The 17,403-nt window shown below is 41.6% G+C and overlaps 1 protein-coding gene across 3 annotated transcripts in view; it reads left to right on the plus strand.

The window, feature by feature from the left end:
* The first annotated feature begins 253 nt into the window (after positions 1-253).
* EP300 (E1A binding protein p300) overlaps positions 254-17,403 on the plus strand; it is a 64,921-nt gene continuing 47,771 nt past the window's right edge. Inside the window, exons 1-4 of one of the 3 annotated variants that reach the window (XM_054191374.1) lie at positions 254-321; positions 1,382-1,494; positions 1,616-2,236; positions 16,679-17,337. In XM_054191374.1, the coding sequence (XP_054047349.1) occupies positions 2,143-2,236; positions 16,679-17,337 (753 nt within the window). In that variant the 5' untranslated portion in view covers positions 254-321; positions 1,382-1,494; positions 1,616-2,142. Of the gene's footprint in view, positions 322-718; positions 2,237-16,678; positions 17,338-17,403 lie in introns of those variants that run through there. The other 2 variants (XM_054191384.1, XM_054191364.1) reach the window with 2 other exon arrangements.

A 17,403-nucleotide genomic window follows, 5' to 3' on the forward strand; every position in this document is an offset into this window, starting at 1 on the left:
GGGGAGGAGGAAGAAGGAGCTGCTTTTTTTTAATAAAAAAAAGGCCCTGCGCCTTTAAGGGGCGGAGCCGGGGGAGTTTGCGGAAGAGCCCGGCGGGCGCTGATTGGACGGGCGCGGTCTCGTGACGGCGGCGGGGCGGTCCCCGCTCCCCTCCACCCCTCCCCGCGTTCCATTGTGTGCGCCAGCGCCGCCGGGCCCCGCCCCGAGGCCTGGCCCCGCCCCCTTTTTCTCTTGGCTCATTTCCGGCCGCCGCCGCCGCCGCTCGCTTCCCTCCGAGGACTCGGGAGAGTGAAGAAACAACAGCCGCCATTTTGTTTGTGTGTGAGCGACTGAGGGAGGGAGCCAGAGGCCGAGCCGGACGGGGCGAGCCAGGGGGAGGGCAGCGCAGAGAGACCCAGGGGCCCGGCCAGGGGACGGGGAGAGAAGCGAGGAGCCGAGACGCCCCCCCCCACCCTACCCCACCCCTCCGCGCCAGCCCGCCCGTCCCTTCTCTCTCCTTTTCTCTCTTCTCCTTTTCCCCGACTTCTTTCTCTCCCCCGCTCCCCTCCGCCCCCGCTTCGGCCCGCTCCGCCACACACGCCAGAGGAGCGGCCGCCGCCGGGCCGCCGCCGAGCGCCAGGCAGGGGCAGTAGGGAGCCTGCGCTCGGCCCCCGCGCTGCCTGCGCCGTCCCGCCCCACCCCCCCCAACCCCCCCCCCCCCCCACCGCCGAGGACCCCCTCCCCCTCCCGGCCATTTAACCCACCCCGGGGCCGGTTCCCCGGCGTAATTTTTCTTCTATTTTATTATTTTAATTTTACCCCCCCTCCTCTTCTCGGAGGGGTCGCTGACCGGCCTCCCCCCCTCCCCTCGCTCCCCCCCGACAACCAACCTCTTCGCTTCCTTCCCCACCCTCGCCGAGGCGAAGAGGGAGTCCCCGCCGCGCCCCAGCAGCGGCCGAGGTTTTTCCTCCCTCGCTTTCCGCCCCCCGCACTGCCCGTGGGTCCGCGGCAGCGGAGACGGGCAGCCCCCCTCCCTGCCCGGCGCCAGCGCTCGCAGCCATCCTCGGCCGCCCGGGAGGGGGGAAGGTAGGCAGAGGGGGGGGAGGGGAGGGGCCGGCTTCTTCTTCCTCCTCCTCCTCCTCCTGCCGCTGCTGTGGGATCGGCCCCTCTGCCTGCGCCGGAGGGGGGGGCAGCTTGCTACTGAGAGCGACAGAAAGAGGAAGGGGAAAGAAGAGGAGAGCGGCGGGGGGGACGCAGAGAGGGTGTTGAAACCCGCCCCCCACCTTCCCATCCCGCGATCGGTGCTGCCTCCATCAGGACAACAACCCCTCCTCCTTCCCTGCACAACAAGATGTGAAGCGGAGACTCCTGGGACTTATCCTCACCCTCCTCATCCTTACAGCTCCCCGCTCTGCAGCCATTAGCGACGGGCGAGGAAGAAGCGAGTGGAGCTGGGGACCCCGCGCACGCCTTGCCTCTCTCCCCGCCGCCTCCCCCCCAGCCCTGTCGCGGGCGGTGGGTATTTTTTTGCAGGGTGGTGTTGGAGGGGGAAGGAGCCGCTGCTAGAGGACGGTGATCTTTTTTTCTTTTTTCCTCCTCCTCTCCCCTCCTTCGCCCGCCTCCTTGTGGCGATGAGGAGGAGGAGGACGGCGCCGAGGAGGAAGAGGCTGATGGCGGCGGTGAGGAGGCAGCAGGAGGAGGAGACCCCCCGAAGGATGAAGATGATGATGGTGGTGGCGGCGAGGAAGCATCAGCAGCACAACAGCCGGGATTAATTTAACTAAAAAAAAAACCCCAACAACCCACCAGCCTCTTTTTTTTTTTAATTTTTTTTTTTTTTTTTTTTTGGCGGGGGCTTTACCTGCTCTTCCCATCTTCGCTCAGCCCTTTCGCCTGGGGGAAGAGGCTTCTTCCCCCCCCGACTCCAGCCCCAGCTCCCACCTTCGCCGCGCTTCTCCGCTGCCGCCCTCCCGGAGCCCGAGGGGCAGAAAAAGGGGAACTCGGCCCCCCTTCTCCGCCAGATCCTCCTCGCTCCCTCTCGGCCTTATTGTTCCTCAGCTGACTCGGGGCCCGAGAAGAAGGTGAAGGTTTCGGGGTTCATCCCACCCCCCACCACCACCACCGTCTCTCCGCTCTGAGTGATTGTCTAAAAAAGAATTAAAAATGGCCGAGAATGTGGTGGAGCCGGGCCCGCCTTCAGCCAAGCGGCCTAAACTCTCCTCACCGGCGCTCTCCGTGTCCGCCAGCGACGGCACAGGTCAGTCTCGGGGGCCCGGGCCCTCCCCACCTCTCGGTGCCGCAGTTACTGCCCTTTTCTCCCCTCTTCTGCCTTAAACCTCCTCCTCCCTTTCGCTGCTGTTAACTCCTGCCTCCCCCTTCGGCCTTTCTGCCCGTTTCTCCCCTTTTCGCTCCGTTTGGAACCCATTGGCGTTAATGGCATGGGGAGGGTGTTCGGATGTTTCTGCCCTTCTGTGTTTTTGGGAGTGATTCAAAGCAAAGCTGTTCAGTTTATTGTGCTTTTGATCAACTGCAGATAAGACTTTAACAGTTCGTCGTTTTCGTGTCTTTCACAATAGTAGTTATTACTGAGCTTGTTGCTAAGCGTATACCTTGAATGCCAGTTGCAGAAATACGAAATAGTGCTAAAGATGATGCTTTTGTACAGTTTATTGTTGAATTACATGTGTACGTTTGTACGCACAAAACTGTCTTGTTTCTTATTTTATTTTGCATATACAAGTGGTTTTTTTTTTTTACAGTTCGTTTAGAGACAAGATTTATTTCTCTGCTGTTTTTCTTTTTTTTTTTGTCCTTACATGCAGTCTGTTTATTTGATTTACTTTTTACAGTCCTTCTTACTCGTTCTTGCAGAAGGATAGCTAAAAACTGCTTTTCCGGTTCAAATAGACCATCGACTTTAGGAAAAAAACAGCTAAAACCAAAATCCAGATCCTGAGCTTGGGGCATAAGGTTTATCGAGACTCTTATCTTCTTACAAATGAAATGTTATTTCACTTTATTTGCATTAAGAATCAATATGGAGTGTAGTTCATCTTGCATCTCCCATTTCTTTGCTGCGAGACCAAAATGTCTGAAATCCCCCCGTAGACTTAAGGGCTGTGAAGATAAAGGGGCTTCTCTGCAGTCCTGCAAAGGTCTTTGGTGATGCTGCAAAGGCAAGCTAGGGGTTGAAAATCTTGTGTGTCCCAATCCCAAGCAAATACGAACTGGTTGTACTGGAGGGGGGAGGGAGTAACAAAGGGCTGTTCAGCTCTTTAATGCTTCTTGTGAAGCAGATGAGTATTTGGTGTCATTTTGAGAGTACTTGGTCACCTGTCCCATAGGAGTTTCTTTGAACTCACTTTAGATCTTCTTAGACTATTGGATATGGAGGAGGCCTCCTCCTGCCAGAGTCTGGTGAGTGGTAGCTTTTCTGAAGCCACTGGTCTTGTTCGATGCAGTTAACAGCTGGCAAGAAAAAGGAAGAGTTGTTTGTTTTTTTTTAATAAGAAGCTACTTGTTTGACAGTAAATGGAAGGTTTTAGTAGCCGGTTTTTGGGTGAGCAGTGGATGTGATTCTACTTGGAATCATCTTCAAAATTTTGATTTTTGCCTTCTCTATTCTTGGTGAATGACGTAGTAGTTTTGAAAAGTTTGTGTGTAACTTTTAGAGCGTATTAGGTACAGGCAATATTGCTTTGTAAGTGGAGGACGTGACTATTCCTAATATCAACAGGTCTCTGGTAAGAGAGTAAAAGTGTTGGAGAAGCTGATCTTTAGCTAGAGCTCGTTGGTGGGGTTTTGTGCTAGGCTTGGAAAACAGTACTTAATTCAGTAGTAACCATTTTTAATTTGTCTTGACAGTGGTTATCTTGCTCTGTTTAGAGACATGAAATAAAAATGAAGTCCTGATACTTGAAAAAATATGATAGATAGAGGCATGTTTTGATTCAGATGAATGCATTCATCTTAAGACAGTTGTGATCAAATACAGTTTGGATAACTTGTGAATGTATTTCGGTTTCACAGGTGCAGATTTTCACAGAATATTTAGTCTATTTTAATTGTTAGCTTACTGGGCAGCTTAACAAGTGAGCTTTTTACAGTTATGGTGAAACACTAGGGACTGCTGGGCAGTTTCAGTAGTGCACAAATGGGATAATTTTTCTCAAAAGTGATTGAGATTGTCATCACCTGATAGCTACGCGGAGGTTTATAGTGGTGTGATCACTGTATATACACTACGTAAAAACCATTAAAGATTCTTACTCTTCTAGATATTTTTTTTTTGATAACTTATTACCTGGATTTGGGACAGTTCCACTTTCTGTGCTTTTTAACATGATATCATGTCTGTTTCTCTAATTAAAATAAACCAAAACCTTTTAACCAATAAGGGTGTTCTGAGGGTTATATTTTTTCATTTGCTGCTTGAGAGGCTGCACTTTTTTTTTCCACACTTTTAATGTTGTGGGAAACTGCTTTGAAGTTTACATTTTTTTTTTTAACCTATCTGCTCCTTAAATTTGCTTTGAAATAGTGCAAGCAGCTTTCGTTAAGTAAATTCCACTTATAGAATCTGTTGTATTGTCCTGGCTCCTTAGTTAATTATAGAAAATAAATAACATGGTGCTTATGTACTTACTCAAGCACTCTTTTAAAACTGTTAGATTCACAGCGTCATTAGAGAGAGGGAAGGAGAAAGGTAAGAAACTTGCACTGTTGATGCAACTCTTTCCAGCACGTGTGCATAGTGGATCTTCCAGTGTGTTACTTCTGCTGTTAACTTTTGGGCTCATTTCTTAATCTGAAATGCTATTTTAGCTTGTTAGATAGCTAAAAACAATGACTGACTCTAACTTATTCCCAAACTTGCAGATGTTAAGTGCATATATATATATATATATGGAGGCTAAGTTGAATCTCTAATTCACTCATGTTTTCACTGTAGACCTGGATGACACTGATAGTCTGGGCTTGAAATGTACTAAACTCAAATGGTGGTGGTTTCCTTCTAAAAAGAAGTTGGCAAAGATTGCCCTAATATGCTTGACTTTTAGGCAGCAGCCAAATATAGCTGCATTTCCCACTGTTGTTGCAGTGCTGCATCTCCTTCTGTCTTAAAAGTCTTCAATGGTTTGTGTGTTCCCTACTCAGAATTTGCTTTGCCATAAAACGTGCTGTATTGGTGTAGTTTTGAGTTGCTTTATGAATACCAATTCTTTCTTTTGGAGGTAAGAATAACATAGATTTACAGGGAAACTGAAATGTATGTAGCACACTTCGTAATAAACATTTTGAAGTAATTTAGAAAGTCTTGGTATTGTCAGTGTTGTGTAGTATATTAGAATTTCAGAATGGTCTCTTTTTTAAAAAAAAACCAAAACGTTGTGTAGTTCTAGAATAGCTTCAGGAGCAGGACTCTCTGGATTCCCTTAGACTGACAGAGGTTTTTCTGGAACTTTTTTTTTCTCTATTTAAATGTTAAATTTGTTGCAAAGAAGAATGGTAATTATATGTGTATCTTGTCCAGATGTTAAGCTTTCTGAGGGTCATTACAACTCTACAATGGGGTTACCTTTTGTTGGTACAATATCCTGAGTATGGGATGTGAGTTTGGACACTGGATGCTGGGGCAGCTCTTCTGTGTTGGGATGGCTACATTGACATAAGTGCTTTGCTAGTGTAGCTCGTTTACTTAGCTTGTTTTCATATGTTGCACCTAGTCTAACAAGACTCTCTTAAACATTGCATTAGCAAACTGGTGTATATCAATCTTATTTCTGCCCTCACTATATAACAAAATAATTTGAGTGCATCCTAAAGAGTTATCTCCTTGAGTAGGTGAGTGGAAGTCTTTCATAAAGGTACATTTTTAACTGGATACCTTAAACCAGTGACTTTTTTTTTTTATTTGGCCTTTCTATTTGTGAACCCCTCAATTTTTCCTGCAGTAATGCAGGTGTGCTGAAATTGCTACGTTCAGATTTCTATGTGGTATATTCAGGAAGGGAGAGTTTAATCATGTTTTACAGACACCACCCCCATCCCCCCCTTAGAAACAAACCATTTTCTGTGAACTAGGAAAGCTTTCTGAGCTCTGGGTTCAGAACTGCTGTGTTTCATCAGGGAGTAAAAACAGAATACTCTCTGCTGCAGCGTATTTGTATGGTATCGTGTCTTTGGATTGCTAGATCTGAAAATAGGATTTTAAGTGCTTAGAGTTTCTGGCTTGCTGCAACATTGGAAGTCAGTTTTCTACAATTAGTTGGCATGTGTGTTATATCAGTGTATGTGTTTGTGATACATGACTTAACATCCTTCAGTTTACTACATCCAAAAGTCACGTTTTTCTGAGTAATAGCACATCTTCAGCCTCCCTTTCAGTATCCGTCTTTTGTAAAGTTTGTATGTTCCTTTTTCAAGGAACTGCTTCTGACCTTTAAAACGTTACTCTCCCTTACATCAAAGGTCTAAGATTTGTAACAAAACTTCTCGCCTGGACTACTGCAATTTTGACTGATAGTCATCTTTCGTTTCTTCCAAATGTATTAGGATGTTTCTTTACTTGAAGTGAATCGTATTAGTCTTGTCTCACTGCCTTTTCCAGAGGCATATGCACAGTTTTCAATTGTTTTCAGACAGCTATGGTTTTTTTTCCTAGTGTTTGTATATACTACTTTTAAAACTCAATACTTTTCACAAATCTGTTTTCTGGCTAATGTTTAAAACCAATTAGCTACCTTTAACTTAGCCATCAGATAAATATTTTTATCCCTTCTTGTTGAGACCCCCCACTTTTTTTTTTGCTGTTTTTTTCCCCAAGTATTAGTTGTTACGAGATGAGATGCTTTAAAATATGGTTTGATGGATGACATATACTGTAAATTGAGTATTGCAGTGGTGGATGCTTGAGTGGCAAAAATGGGCATCTTTGCCTTGTAGCCGAGTAGGTTCTTGAAGTAACTGCATTAGGAATAAATTAAGAGAATTTAAGTCTGCAAGATTTTTTTTTTTTAAGTAAATCAGTCATTCATATGGTGCTTAGTAACTTTATAAGGAAAATCTTGCAGACTTTTGAACCTCATAAATTTCCAAACTGATATATCTCTGCTTTTTTTGCTCCTTTCACCAAGTGATTGTGTGTGTCTCTGACATAAGTATGTACTTCTGAGCAGTGTTAGAAAGGTACCTATTTTTTAAAAAAGGAAATATCCACTACAACACAAGGACCATAAATGTCGCTATGTAAAACTGAATCTTGAGCACTTAAAATAAAAAACCTTTGAGACTAGAAAAGCAGTTTACAGTTGCAATTTAAAAATACGGATTCACAAGTTTGATATTAAAGGGAAAATCTTTGTTGCTGAACTTGGGGATTTAAATTCTAGATGAAAAAAAGAACCTACTAATTTTTGCATCTTGTCCCTCACAGTCTTGGAACAAGGTTTGTATTTGTTCTAGAGGGTCCCTAGTTCAGGTTATTGGTCAGTTGTGTATTTGCAGAAAACCAAGTTTATTGGGGAAGCGTCTCGCGGACTCAGGGTTTAGTTTTTATGGGGATATGGGCTTCATAAAGTACTGGGGATAAATGCTGAACTTCTACTGTAAGAATTCTGGTTACTTGTATGTTGCAACTTGGAGAAAATGAATTTATTATTTCTAATTTTGCATGATTTAGTGTGTATTTCTTGCATCTGTAGGCTGCTTGATTATCTCCAGTGCATCACCTCAGTGTCTTGCTTAGCTGCTTCAGCAGGAGCAGCCTTTCAGTGCTTTTTCCAACATCGTAATGATACTGCTTTAACCTTTCCCATCACCCAAACTAGTGCCCCCTCTGAGAGGGCTTGGCCAAAAGTCATTTAGATTTATTATTTGACAAATGGAGTAATTTTGCTGTGTAGATTTCCCTGACAGATAAACAATGCACACCTGTCTCCAAGGATTTGGCTTTTCTGTCTTTACTTAAACTGTAGCAGCAGGCTGAAGTAAAATACATCTGTCTCTGCATATGGTTGTATGCACTGACAAAAAACTTCCATGGTTACATTGAATCCATAGAACTTCAAGTAGAACTTGAACTGGGGTGATTCACTGAAATCTTCTCCCTGACCAGTGATGAATCTGACAAGGTGACTTCGTTCTCTCCCTAAATAGCAATGTTTCCTTAAAACGGATTGGCATGTGAATGTTTTTAAAGTTCTCTTAAAAACTTGGCGTGCTGTATTCTTCTTGAAGCACGCATTTCTTTCAAAACTTTTTGAAGAAAATCGGAAAAAGGAGTGTTAAATTCTGATGAAAGCAAATCATAGTGACTTGTGGTTTAGTTGATGATGTCAGGTGTGTTTACTGGAACAGCAAGGAGATGAAACTGTGATCCGAACTAAGACTTTCATTAAAAAAGTGCAAGTTAGTTACAGGATCCTTAAAAACAGTGCAGGTTATTTTCGGTTGTTGGTCGTTGTGAGATGGGGCAGAGAAAGATTTTGCTTTTTCCATCTGATGGTGCAGAACACCTCTATACTGCACCTCCTGTTGCTTCTCCGTACGAGGTGTAAGTAGAGGTTTGAACCATATCTGTTTGCTTGCAGAATCACGACTTGCTGTTTCTGTTTTTGTAGAACTCCCAAATACATGTGAATAGATAACCTCTCTTACAACATAATCTTTTTTTTTCTTTTTTTTTTTTTAGATTTATAGTAAAAAATAAAACTCTGGCAAAATGTTGGTGTATGGCTTGCTCAGTACAAATTCTGCTGAAGTTAAACTAGCTTTTACGTATTCCTGAATATAATTTCAGGAGCTCTGGGGAGTTTACTGGTTCAAGATAAAGAAGTCTGATCTTCTGACTTCTGTTTTTTGTTTACTTGTATATTTTTTTGTATGTAAATTCAGCATTGCTTCTTGATTTTACTCAGGAGTAATGCTGAATGAACTCAAGTCAGTAATACTCGGAAAACTGCCTTGACTTTCTGGTAACTGTATACGCAGATTGCATCATTTCAAAGTCATCATTAACTTGACAATGAAATGAACTTTACTCTTTTTTTGAAACTGATTTGTAATCACTTCTAAAATGAATCTGATTCAGTGTGTTTGTGCACATACGGGCGTTGCCTTTGTATCTGCATGTAGCCATTTTTTGCCCACCAGTATAGCAGACCAGCGAGGTATCTCTAAGTTTCCAGACTTGTATGCAGAGTGGTTCACAATTTATCAGACTCCCAACTGAAATGCTATTCTTACTATTTAACAACACCACGGACCAACCATAGATAGCTTAAGGTGGTTTTAGGGGAATTTCAGTGGTATACGCAGGATAGTCTTGGGAATAAGAATACTAATTTAGAGATTTTTCAGTAAATTTAAAGGTAGCCCAGTGAAATTTATGCAAACAGCCTCATGTTCACAAGGAAATTATTAATTGTGTTACTTCAGCATTTTGAAATTAAAATGTCAAAACTTCATCTTATTTGGGTCATCGGTGATGGCAACACTAGTAGCTTTGCAGTGTGTTAGGTAACAGCGTGAATAGGCGGGTACACGAACCTCTGTGTCTCTGAAATTCCTGTTTAAGTGATGTTAAAACATAAAACATACCCTATCTGGATTCTTGCATCCAGTCTTTTCCATATGACTGCACCACTTCTTTTTCCCTGGAACAGCTACAATTCCTTATTCCCGAATCGTAACCATTGAGTTTTCACTGTGGTTTTCAGTGGTAAACACTGCTATCAGCTGTATCTCTAAATACTGATTTTTGAAGAACTTTGAATATGATAATGAAAATTAAAACAGTTTGTTATAAATACAGTTTTCTTCTGAAGTTTTTTTTTAAAAATGCATCAGCCAGCATCTACTAAAATTAGCATTTTTGTTGATATTAGTTTGGGACAAGTATGACTTAAACATGCAGATTATTGAGACTTTGCAAAATTGAGACTTTTTTCCTGAAGCAAGAGTTGATGTGTTTGACACAAGTGTTTGAATAGGAATTGGGATAGCTTAAAAAAAATGGAGAGAGTGAGGTCCTAGTTTCAGAACTTCAATAGATGTTGAATGATAAGTTGTGGCTTCTTTAGAATGCTTTTTTTGTTTACAATTGTAAATTACTTATGTTTGTATCTGGTTATCATGTGCATTCTAGATGGAGAATTGGAATTTGGCCAACAAACATTTGGTTGTTTTAAAAAAATCTGTGCCTGAAGTTAGGTGTTACTGTGATGTGCTAACTTGTTTAGTGCCTTTGCGTTTGTTGTCCTTCAGTGGTTTTGAGTATGTCCTTTTAAGATGTGTTTTCTGCATGTATTGTTTGCAGTCTTACTTCAAATTACCAAGTTTCTTGATGTAGTGAACAAATTCAGGTCTTCCCTGGATTAGCAGGGAAGGAAGGAGGAGGCAGCGCTTCCCCAGTTTCTTGCAGGGAACAGAATTAATACCGAAGTCTAATGCTGAAGACTTTGTTACCCAAATAGCGTAATACAGAATAAGAATTCTCAGTTGCTGTTGCGTAAGTGATAGTGAAGACCTCTGCATCATACTTCCACTCTGGGGTGAGTGACAGTTAGGGTTATATAGGGACTGATGTCCCAATATATATAGAGAGGACTGTGCCTATATATACACATATGTATATGGACTGATGTCCTATATAGGGATACATTCCTATATACGGGTTTTGGAAGCAGTAGTTGCAATGATGAATCCAGATCTTAATATTTTAGGCTGATGTTGATATATTTATTTTTTTTTCCCCTTCATTTTGTATCAAACTAGTAGATTAAATTAATTCTACATTCCAAGTTAGGAAAAATGGTTTGGCAGGGTTTTTTTTACCATTGTGTAATTGTGGCTTCATAGAGGATCTACATGAAAAGCCTTTTCCTTAATGGGCTTTAATGGGAAGAATAAATCTGATTTTCAAACTGCTGTATAGCAAAGTTCTCTCACGCCCACCTGGTAGGAATCTTAGAGTTTTGCCTCTTTCTTAGACATGTTTGGTTTTTTTTTTTCCCCCCTGATAAAACTGTCTGAACATGTCTAGCTTAATTTTCTGCCATGGCAGAGGCCCTGGGAAACGATGACTTTCTTTATTAGCACTTTGTTTCAAGTCTGTGCTTCACCTTTGCTTCTGCATTTTCATGGGTACTTGGGAATCATCTTGTGAGAATATGTCTCCTTATCTTGTTTTGCTCTTTTTATTTTTATGTTTTTGAGTTCTGGCTTTTTTTAATGGCATTTCAGACAGTACACTTTAGGGCCTGTAATGCAGTTGTTTGTTGACTGCGAGCTTGAAAGGCTGGCTTCTCTGGAATATTGGTTGTATCCTCTGGGTGCTTTCTCTGTTCCATCTTGGCCCGGTTCGATTCCTGGATAGCTTTCATGTCACTATGCAGGGAAGATACTGACCTCAGCAGCTTATTGTTATTCTTGGTCTGAAAGGTATCATGTTTTCTGCGTAGTCCAACATCATCTGTGGCTCCTGTCAACCCTGTCACATGCATGCTTTGTATTCAGTGCCCCGCATTAAGCCTTGTCCACTTGTTTCATTGTGAACCTAACAACTGTGATATAATTTGATCCACTGATAGGCTTCTGGAGCCCAGAAACATTTGTGCAAAAAGGTGACTGTTCAGCAGCTTTCTAATTTGATATGTCTGTGCTCAGAATATAACAAATGGGATGCAGGGACAGGAACTGTAAAGTCTCTTGCATCTTTAAGATCAGCAGCGAGGTACGTGGTGGAGTAAGTTCTTTTACATGTCTTGGAGGGCGTGGAGGGTTCTTCAGGCATCACTGTTCACATGTGATGCTGTTTCTTGGGACATACCAACTCTTCTCTGAGACCGAATGCTTGAACATCTGGAGCCTAAGGGTACAGTACACACAAGAGTAAAGCGTTCCTGCTGTTTTGTAGCATGTGGGCAAGTTCTTAGAAAACTAGTGTTATTCATTGCAGCCTATTTGCTAGAACCTGGTAACCTCCATATTGATAGAAAAGCCTGTTTTATTCTGAAAGGTGAATAGAAGTCTGTTGTTTTAATCCAGAAATGAGAAAATGACAAAATCATGACTGTAGGCTAGAAAGCATGCAAAAGAAACTCGCATGTGCCACTTGAACCCACATGTTGATTTCTTTGGATATGTTTTCCTCGTGTTTTAAGTGTTGTCAGAAAACTCTACCTTGCTTTGCACGCTTTGAGAGCTGTTATATCGCTGGTGCTGCCAGATGCTCTTGCAGTAACACTAGCTTGAAATAAATACTTTGTAACTCATTTGAAAATTGATTGCTTGATAAGGTACTGATGTGTTATTGACATAAAGAATTTGATTGCACACTCTGAATCGGTACTAGTTTAAAGTCCATTTTGGTGCCATGCGGGTTTCCAATGCAGGCTGGCAGCTTCCTTGCATCTTGCATAGCAGACACTGTCAAAGGCAGGCTTCTGAGAAGTAGGGTCCAAAACTAAGAAAATAACTCTTAGTATGCAACACAAGTTAGCACACTGATTTTTTTGGAGTTGCTTTCTCACCGTTTAGGGTGCAGTTCATATTACTTAATCCAGTCTAACTGGCCTGCCATTGAAAGAAATGGACCTGCTCCATCTACTGTCTTTTCTGACCCGCTTTCTCACTGCAGATTTAATGTAGCCAGGGCAAGTCAGGCCAGTTTCTTGACTCTACAAAAGACTTGCTTAAGTGTTCAGTAGTGGTACAGTCCCTAAAAGGAATTATTATATGCCTTTGCATGTTGAGGCCACCTCAGGTTAAGACTTCCTGATTAGCAACTTGGGTGTTGTTTTGTGGAGGTACTTTCCTGCTCTTTTCTTTGAATCGTAGGTGGCATAGCAATATATTCTGTATCTTCTTGTTACCTATGGTAATACACACACTGATAATACCACAAATAACATAATGTGGAATTGCTCCGTGCCACTCTATTGATATAAAGATTTAGCTCTATCACTTACTGCCTGCATATTACTGGATTGTTTTGAGCTCTTTGACCACATACTATCTGTTTCGTTACATCCTAGTTTTTCCGTGTCTGATTATACTCTAAGATCTCTAGTGGTTATAAATCAGGTAGACAAACCTTTGCAGGACTAATCTACCTCCTTCACCATCCCCACAAGCTTTATTTTATTGGTAAGAAATCTTTGTGTGTATCCTTAATGAAGCAGATTGCAAGGCTAGCAGTGGAGTCAGTGTACTGGAAAGTCAATCAGTTCACTGGATATTTATCACCATTGTCTTGACCTATGCCTTTGGCTCTTATGTGAGTGTGTGTGCCGTTATTCTTACATACTCTGTGAGCTGTCTGGCCCCGGGATTGGTCATAGGTGGAACTCTCTACAATGGGCTTTAGGATATGTATTACACGTAAAACACTGTGAAATGGATTGCAACTCTTGCTAGATATACACGAAGCCATACTGATGTTTATATGGTCTTTTGGGAGTGTTAGTGTTTCAGTCCTGTATCTGAAAACTTCTGCCTCCCGACAGTTGACTAAAAATGTAATTTTCATAGTTGACCAGACAACTGAAAGTTTTCCTAGTTTTGTTTTTTATCTACTGTCTGAAGAAGACTTTGAAGTTTTGTTTTTGGAAAAGACTTATAAAAAACACACCAGAATACTGCATTGTTGGTATCTACTACTTACAATTTTGGCTTGTAGCTGATAGTATTCTTTTATGATGAGTCTTCTGTTGTGTATTCTCGAGGATTAAAAATCTTTACAAGTTAGTTCTATATGGAAAGAACAGTTTAAATTTTTTTATGTAAAGAACTAATCTGATTTGGATTATCTCACAACCATTTAGGTTTGTTTTTTCAGTGTAGCTGTTGATTTGTTGGTGTTTTGAGATATTAATAAAAAGAGTTAAAAATACTTTGAGTTTTCTATGACATTTTTCTTCCTGTTCGCGAGTGGCACAGAATGACCGGGCCAAGGAGCTCAGGTACTCCAGCTGGATACGAGCGAGTAAGCCATAAAGCTGGAACTATCTTCTCATTTATGAGGAGGGGGAATTTCAAAAAGAATGAGGTCTTCAGAGAAGAAGGTTAATGTTTTCTTGTGAAGCAAGATGAGCAAATCTTTGTCTCTCAAAACAAGAATCATGCTGTCCCTTTGCAGTGTTATGTCTGAAATCATCTTAAATGGGTCTTTCTGAGAAAATATTCTGTGTTGGTTTGGAAATTAGTTCTTCATATTTCGACATTTACTGATCACTTTCCAGGTGGTTTTGTGAAAGGCTTAATCTGCCTGATGGCAAGAAAGGTGAAGTGTGGGGATTCTTGTTTTGGGACTTGCCCTATCCTGGAAATTGTCTGTTTAAGAGCAGAACTGTTTTCCCCGGCTACAATTGGTCACAAAACTGGCCTTTGAGCTGTGTGGGCATCTTTGCCTCATCAGCTGTTTCCTGGTTTGCAGATGGGAGGTTGCTGTGTGCTGCCATTATGGTTATGTTGTAGGTGCAGGGTTTGCCCTGGCTCATGTTCTTCCCAGACACTTAACTTTAATTTTCAGTTTTGTTTGTTCATCATTAAGGAGAATTTTTTTTTTTTTCTGGACAGCAGACAAACTTGTAAATTGTGGATAGTTTTTGGGTTTGGGTTGCCTTTTTTTTTTGTTTGGGGGGTTTTTTGTTTGTTTTTTTTTTTGTTTTTCCACTCCTTCCTTGTTCATGGGCTGTTTGTCAGGTTATTAGCCAGGGTGTTTTCTGGATGTAGTGCTTCAATGTTTGCCTGAAAAGATGTCCTAACAGGCACCTTAAGATGCCTGTTGAAGCTATTTTGAACTATCGTTTATTTTTTTAATTGATTTCTCCATTTCCTTGATTTCACATTTAATTTGAGGGTCTCTTCCCCTGTAACTCTTCCCATGTTTGTCAATATTTAATTCTTACGCTAACTACTGAGCATTGTAAGTTAGGTTTTTTTGGGTGTGGGGGGGGTGTTTTGAGATAAGTCTACTGACACAAAACTCTAATAATTTAAATGGAGAACTTGGACAAAGCTTTATTCTTCTGAATCTTCAAAAATACCAGTCATGCTGAAGAACACCAGTGATGCCAATGAAAGATCAGTCCTTAGTATGTGTTGCAAAGCATAACTTTTAGCATGATTTTAATAGTTTAAAATGTAGTTCTTTAGTGGAAATTTTCATTCTATCTCTGGTGCTTTGCAGCAATGAAGAATATATAAATGGAGTTATAAAATCTCTTCTGTTGTGGTATACCTGCATTCTTGCCAACCTCATACCATATTTTCTGATTTCTTAAGTCATGATCTTATCTGTGATAACAGTTGTCAAGTTGTAGAAACTCTGTTAGTACTGGAGTTTGGCAGTTTAGGTATCGTATCGTGTGAAACGTTTTGAGCAGATCTCTAATGCTGATGACTTACTTGCTGTTTAACTGTAGTCTTTTTCCATTAATATTTGGACCAAGTCATCTTGCCAGCCTCTCTAGAATTCAGTGTAATTGACGTTTCCTTTTAAATGCAGTTGCTGAGATGAGTAGTATCTTAGGTCATTGTCTATATCTGAAGTTCTTTAAAATGCAGTGCACTACCTCCTGTAGAGCATCCACGAAATCACCTTTCTTGCAGAAGTGGTGCTGAAATATTCCAATAATTAAAATTTAAAAAAAACTTCCTTTACTAGGTATTTTCAGATTCCAAATATTGAGCTTTACAGCCTAGTTGTGTGTAGCTGCGTCATGCAGTGGCTCAGCTTTTAGCCACAAACTCTGTAGGGTTTTTTTTTTTTTCAAACTACCATAGATTAAATATACAGATCAAGGTGCATGCTGCTTCTGCAGACATAACAACTTCTCGTTTTCTTGAGCAAATTGATTCTGGATACTGTGTAATATTCTTGTGTCTATATATCCCAAATAGTAATCTTTCTCCACTTGGTCACCTTGGGGATTGCTTTGCATGGGCTCTTGAGATGTGAATTTGATTTTTCTTCCTAGTGTTTTTTCAGAGCTTCATGGCCAGGAGGGTTTCTTTGATTGTTTTCTGACAGTGTACATTGTGGGAAGATATGGCTGTCCAGTGAACTTCAGTGGAACTTTGCAATTATGTGCTGGGAATCACTGGATGTGGAAGATTAAAAAAAAACAAAACTCCAACAGCAACAAAAAACACAAAAAAACCCTCACAACCAAACCTCTATTTATTACTTTATAAATAGTAAACATTTTTTTGGAAACTATATTACTATATTAATTATGTCTATTCCAAAAGTGACAGAGTTCTGTGAAAGTTAAAAATTAAAGACAGTGCTTTCCCATCAACCTTTTAATTCTTTGTAATAATTGTTGTCTAATTCCATTGGCTAACTCGGTGAGATTTTTTTAATACAGTTTTTTTCTGTCCTTTGTTGTCAAGTTTTTCAAGTTGAGAGGTCATAGTTTGAGATACCCAGGGATCTTTCAACACGAACTGTTGTAGGAGAGTAAAGTAGAATGGTCTTCTCTAGTTTAGACTCTGCAAAATTTAGAAATTACTTTTATCATGATAAATCAGATAGTTTTCAGTAATGACTGATATGGGAATTTTGCTGGAACATAAAAAGTAAAGTTTTGCTACTTAGTTGAAATAAAATACCAGAAACTAATAAACAAGATTTTTCTTCAAGACAGTACTGATTGCTCTGACCTCATATAAAATCCGGTTTGTTTTTCAGATTTTGGATCACTCTTTGATCTGGAACATGACTTGCCAGATGAACTGATCAGCTCCACAGAACTGGGACTCACCAATGGTGGTGACATTAATCAGCTGCAGACCAGCCTTGGCCTGGCACAAGATGCTGCCTCTAAACACAAGCAGCTGTCTGAACTTTTACGGGCTGGTAGCTCCCCAAATCTCAATATGGGGGTTGGTGGCCCTGGGCAGGGCATGGCCAGTCAAACCCAACAAAATAGTCCTGGAATGGGAATGTTAAACAGCATGGTGAAAAGCCCCATGGCACAGGCTGGGTTGACTTCTCCCAATATGGCGATGGGTGCAAGCGGACCAAACCAGGGTCCTTCAGCCCAATCCACAGCAGGAATGATGCCAACAGTAAACAGTCCAGTTAATCAGCCTGGCATGGGAATGAACACAGGGATGAATGCTGGCATGAATCCTGGGATGTTGGCAGCAGGCAACGGACAGGGGATGATGCAGGGGCAAGTCATGAACGGTTCAATTGGAGCAGGCAGAGGGCGACCTAATATGCCGTACCCAAACCCAGGAATGGGTAGTGCTGGTAATTTGTTGGCCGAGACACTGCAACAAGGCTCTCCGCAGATGGGAGGACAGGCTGGACTGAGAGGGCCACAGCCTGGAGCCATGAACAAGGTAAGATAAGCTAAGCTTGACTGTATTACTTTCCTTCTTGTTGACTTTGTTTTGTAAGCTTTATTC

Source organism: Rissa tridactyla, chromosome 1 (assembly GCF_028500815.1).
Source record: "Rissa tridactyla isolate bRisTri1 chromosome 1, bRisTri1.patW.cur.20221130, whole genome shotgun sequence".
Lineage (NCBI taxonomy): Eukaryota > Metazoa > Chordata > Aves > Charadriiformes > Laridae > Rissa > Rissa tridactyla.